At 37.0% G+C, this 5,516-nt stretch overlaps 1 protein-coding gene across 1 annotated transcript in view; it reads left to right on the top strand.

Moving 5' to 3' along the window:
* The window catches only part of LOC8084530 (polyadenylate-binding protein-interacting protein 4), a 9,828-nt gene extending 4,803 nt beyond the window's left edge, over positions 1 to 5,025 (top strand). Inside the window, exons 9-15 of the mRNA XM_021459524.1 lie at positions 1,595 to 1,683; positions 1,770 to 1,803; positions 2,351 to 2,622; positions 2,870 to 3,016; positions 3,718 to 3,807; positions 4,404 to 4,460; positions 4,577 to 5,025. Of these exons, the coding sequence (XP_021315199.1) occupies positions 1,595 to 1,683; positions 1,770 to 1,803; positions 2,351 to 2,622; positions 2,870 to 3,016; positions 3,718 to 3,807; positions 4,404 to 4,460; positions 4,577 to 4,609 (722 nt within the window). The 3' untranslated portion in view covers positions 4,610 to 5,025. The remainder of the gene's footprint in view (positions 1 to 1,594; positions 1,684 to 1,769; positions 1,804 to 2,350; positions 2,623 to 2,869; positions 3,017 to 3,717; positions 3,808 to 4,403; positions 4,461 to 4,576) is intronic.

Below are 5,516 nucleotides of genomic sequence, written 5' to 3'. Positions count from 1 at the left end.
TGATTTAGGCGGTCCCAATGGTCTCATGTTACTTCCCATGATAAGGTTTCTATTTCTTCACCTGTAGCTAAACTCAATCTAGCCAACCGCATGCCGATTTGGCTTTAGTTAATCTGAGCTCAAGCTCTATTTTCATTAGTGCTCTGCTTTCAAATGAAAGTCTACCTCACGTACATCCAAGCTGGTTTAAGACCTTGGCATGTTCATACCCAACCCCTTGCTAATTTATCAGCATGATTATTTGGTGATTGTTAATCCTCCAGGAGACCACCAGGTTTATACTTGTCATTTGATTTGAAGAAGGATAACATATTGTAGAACACTTCAAAGCTAGCCTTTCCACGAAAATAGTTCGATTGTATGCTAATAACTAACCCCAGGTTGGGTACCAAGTTTCCACCTTTATAATACATAGCTGCTATGCTATTAGTCTAACCAATTGGTCCAAGGCCTGTTGCTCGTTGTGTCCACTCTGATTTTTGGAGTCATGGTTTTCAATTGCGCTAGCCTCTTTTGAAGCTTTTTCTATTGTATCACTTATATTAACCTTTGCAATCCTAATGATAGTTTATTGATTTATGCTAACATTAAAAAGTACGCTCTTCTGGGCTGGCAGCTGGTATTCCTTGTGGTAGTTGAAACTGTACTTACTGAATGATAAACAACTGCACAGCAGATGTGTCGTCTGCTTAGCCCATGCAAAGCGTGAACTTCAATGAAACTGTGTTGAAGCATGTTTTGTAATTTGTATGTGATGTAAGTAGTATCCAAACCTGCATTTTCTTAGATTTACATATGTTCTCACTGTTGGGGATGGGAGTACGCAACCTCATGTAATAAGAAACATTAAATGGGAAATAGAACAGAACGGGGTATTTTTGAAACTTGGAAAGTGCTGGCTCATTTACCAATGTCAAGTTACATACATTGATGGGGAACAAACATATTTTTGGCCTTACTAATTAGCATGGACACCACCGCCTACATAATGCTGTACATCTATGAATTCTAGCTTGCTATGCTAACTAACTTTGGCTTCAAAGTTTAGACAAAATTTGGAACTCTAGAGAACACTAGAGTACTTACATTGGCAGCTTCAGGAAGTAGACTAACCAAGCAAAGTCCTCTCTAATCATTTCCTCGAAACACCAATTAACGCTATCAGCATAAACATCTCCAGTTGACCTGTTATTTTAATGACCATTTATGATAACCCTGAAAACTTCCATGGTCTCAGCTAGCGTAGTATATAGCATTATACAGATTCTGTGTAAGTGTAAATGTTGTTCGGCATTAAACTGCTATGCTGATTGTACATATTCCTTTCCTTGATCCTGTGTATCAGTAGGCACGGTTTCTGAACCGAAAATTCTACTAGTACTTTCAAAATTAGATGGTGTCCATGCGTTTTGAAGATTCCAACTTAATAACTTTCGACCAACATTTAGACTAACTGTAAATGAGCTAAATCAAATCGCTCCTAAACTGGTGTACTCCAGTGTTTACTGGTTGAACTTGACATGTTTTCGAAGTAGATCGCTAGTAACATGTTAGAACAGATGACAGCATAATTGATGCACAAAGCAAATTTGACATATTGTTGTGCACCTTAGGTTGGACAGAAAGCTGAGCAAAGAGAGTAATGAAAAAATGGATAACAGGAAGTTGCAACCTGAGAGTAATGTAAGTTTATGTTACTTTGTTAAATATAATCGTTAAAGAAATTCATCTCACACCTGAATTGAACTTATTTTCTCTTTATTTAACAGTTATCTGATGGTGCCAGACCTCTTATTTCTGAAGGTGAGTAGTAAATTTATTTAAGCATCAATTGGAAATTTCATGTACTTGTAGACTTGGTGACTCATTTTCCATTTATCTTGATCATTTGGATGTATGTCAGCTCTCCTTTTCTTTGTGTGTAAGCATTGTTTCTTGGATCATTGTTGTTGTTTTGTCCTCTTTGCTATTTATCAATTGTATGAAGATAAGATTCTAAATTGATGGTTTCATTACCTACATTACATTTATGGATTGTTCCTGTGCCATGTGTGTGTGTTTTACATGCACCATTACATTTATTGATTTTTTTTAAACTTCACGACATGTTGGATCAACTGTATCTAATCTTATGGGGGTACCATTTCCCCTGGGCTCCAACCAATTTCCCTATTATTACGTTTCGTGCGTGTGTGTGCGTGCGCGCACGTGTATTTCCTTTGCTTTGAGCTTATTTATAGCTGCATCTTGATTCATTTGATTAAATTGCTCTGGACCTTCCTGTTGTTTTGGCTCTACTAAATTGTAACAGTTCAATAGCATAATATGTGATGCTATGCTACTCCTGCAGGCTTGGATGGGCGACCCTCAAGTTCACATGCATATGAACCCTCATCTTCTGGTCAAGCATTCAAATCTCGAGAAACACCTGATTTGACAGTATCTGTCAAACATCCTTCTGCGACGGAACCTGTGACTTCCTCTCAAAGACCTGGCAGTTCAACATCGTCAACATCAGAGCGCATTGCTGCAAACTCAGCCGCGAGTGCTCCTGGCTTGTCACCAAGCTCTTCAATAGGATCCCTTACCTCTGAAAAATCAACTTTGAACCCTAATGCTAAGGTCTGTCGGACATAAAGTTGTCTATGTTCTTCTTTGATCACTTCTCCTGATGAATCTGCTAATACCAAATCTTAAGTTAATCTACACAACTTTTATGTATTTAATATCAAACTTAGATAAGTTTTATTGGTAGGAACCTAAATGGTTTGTATCTGTGATGTGTGATAAGAGGAACCTAAGCTATGAACATCTGTCTATTTAGCTGTTTTTGCAATTTATCAAAAGTGATAGTTGTTTTTTCAATCAGGAATTCAAGCTAAATCCTAATGCCAAGAGTTTCACTCCATCAGCATCTCTAAGGCCACCACACCCTACATCATCTGATGCATCGTATTACTATCCTAATAACATGCCGGCGGCACCACTTGGACCTGGTTTGCCAGTGGGCATGGGGGTGAGCCTTTGTATCTCTGTTTCTTTTCGTGTTTGTTCTTTGAAAGCTTATATGAAATAATAGGTGGAACATGATTTCAGACTGAATGCAGATGGTCAAATACTGGTCTCAGATGAATAAGTTAGTTTTCTCAGTACACATCACTGATGAGAGCACTAGTTTGCCGACAAAAATAATTGTCATTAAGAACCAGTTACCTGCTTGTCAGGCACCTTATGTCATAGTAATTCTTATTGTTGTTTTTTAACATAATTGTTATTGTTTTAGCCCCATCAATCAACTCTCCAATATGACATTTCTGAACTGGTCTCTCTGGTTTCCTGAATTGTTTACGATATTAAGTAGAACTTGAAAGTTTACTGAGCAGTAGTAATATTGGTAAGATCATGATTTTGCAGACAAATATCTTCCCTGAAACGAGTAAACTTTCATCTCTTGTTTTTTTCTGAAAGGATCTCTCATAATATGTTTGTACTCCAAATTATAAGACGTTTTGACTTTTCTAGATTCATTACTTTAACTGTATATCTAAACATAGTGTATATTTAACTGTATAGCAAAATCTATGTATCTAGAGCCAAAACCTCTTATAATTTGGAACGGAGGGAGTACTATTTAATTTTATTGAGCATTATTAATGAAGTGTAAACTGTTTTGAGCAATAAGTTATAGTGACTCCATTTACATAAATTAAATTGCAGTTCCCACCGGCATATGGTGCCCAGCCTGTCATGTATAATACTCAACCTGGAGCATCACCGCAGGGTTACATGCATCCTGCTGGTCCACAGGTGAGAAAAGCTTTACCTGTAGTGAAGTTAACTTCGCAATTTTCACTTTTCAGTTTATCCCTGGATATCATGTCTAAGTGATTTGTTTATCTGAAGGACTACTATGTTTGTTTGAGGTCCCCCCCTCCCTCAGAATGGCCCCTTTAATTCTCGTGGGTTTATCCATCTATATGATACTGGGTTCTTATGTATGACTGCCCAGATAAATTTGATTTCAAATATACTATTGTGAATGGCTGCATTTTTAAGTTTTACTACATTCCAAATTGTAAGCGTTTTGGCTTTTCTAGATACATAGCTTGTGCTATGCACTTAGGTATACACTATGTCTAGATACATAGTAAAAGCAATGTGTCTAGAAAAGCCAAAAGTTCTTATAATTTGGAATGGAGGAAGTAGCATTTAGTGTTATTAACTTCTTTATTTGAGTAATACAACTTTATCCTTTGCAATGTTTTTTTTTTCTGTTATCTCTTTAATATTTTGATTCACAAATCACAATGCATTGCGATCAAGCAGGTTCACATATTTAATTTATTTGAGCACTTCAATCTAAATTGAAACTTGCTGGTGAACTGTTTTCTTTGTATGTGCAGTATGGGCAACAGATGATGATGGGGGGGCAGACTCGTCCTGTTTATTATTATGCGCCTGTAAGTTTAAAAAAATGACTGTTTTATATGCCTTTGTACATACCATGACATTGGACTAGCAATCAGAGCACTAGTCAGATACTTTTTCTTGATTTTGTTTGAAATATGTTTTGCAGGAGATGCAACAATACAGAGGAAGAAACTTCTAGATATACTATTTTGAACTGCTGCTAGATGAAAGCTGCAGCAATCCCCACAAGTGGGACTATGACCAGGCAAAAACCGCTATTAGAATGGAAAGAACTGGTGATGACCTCCCTGACTTTGTGTTGCTCGGATTGCTTGGACAAAAAGCCCCACCGACTTTGTGTTGCTCGGATTGCCTGGTCAAAGCTCTTCATTTTTCTGTCAGTGTTGCTCCGAAGCAGGTTGACTGGAATTTCTTATTATTTTTGTCAGACTATTGATGTTGTAAATTAAATTGCGGGTCATCTGTTCGACCCAGAAATGACATTCATAAATGTGTGAGAGTGCCCCATGTAACATTTATGTGTTCCTTAACGCTTGTTCTGATGTAAGATTTGAATGAATTCTCAGAGCTGAAATGGATTAAATTGCTGACCTATCCGCTCGTTTGAACTCAGCTGGTCTGGTAATCCTTGAGATAACGGAGAATCTCACAAGCGTAGTCTTGCTAATGGGGAGGGGTTTGATGGTTTTTTTTGGGGCAGGTTCTCACATGGGGTATCGATGGGTAGGGATTGGTTTTCCTGCTTCGTGGGTTGGGTTTAAATGAAAGCATGGAGCAATTTCTGTGTCCTTCACTCTGAGTCATTTACCTATGTGCCATTATAAAGATTGGAATTGCCTAAAAGCCATTAAAAAGTTTGGGAACATAGTGGAAATCATAACTTTTGTGAAAATTCATGCAATTCACGGCAAAAAAGTTGTTTAAATTCACTAAAAATATCACACATGTAGATGATGATAATCACAATGTTGTAAAATATCTTGTCCAAAATTGAATTTGTTTATGAGATATAAAAATAAAAAATTTTAACAAATCATGTGGACAATTTTGGCTTGAAATTTATTATGTTTATATCTCATAAACGA

Source organism: Sorghum bicolor, chromosome 4 (assembly GCF_000003195.3).
Source record: "Sorghum bicolor cultivar BTx623 chromosome 4, Sorghum_bicolor_NCBIv3, whole genome shotgun sequence".
NCBI lineage: Eukaryota > Viridiplantae > Streptophyta > Magnoliopsida > Poales > Poaceae > Sorghum > Sorghum bicolor.
The sequence above is the reverse complement of the archived record's forward strand: the minus strand, read 5'-3'. Positions and strand labels throughout refer to the sequence as shown.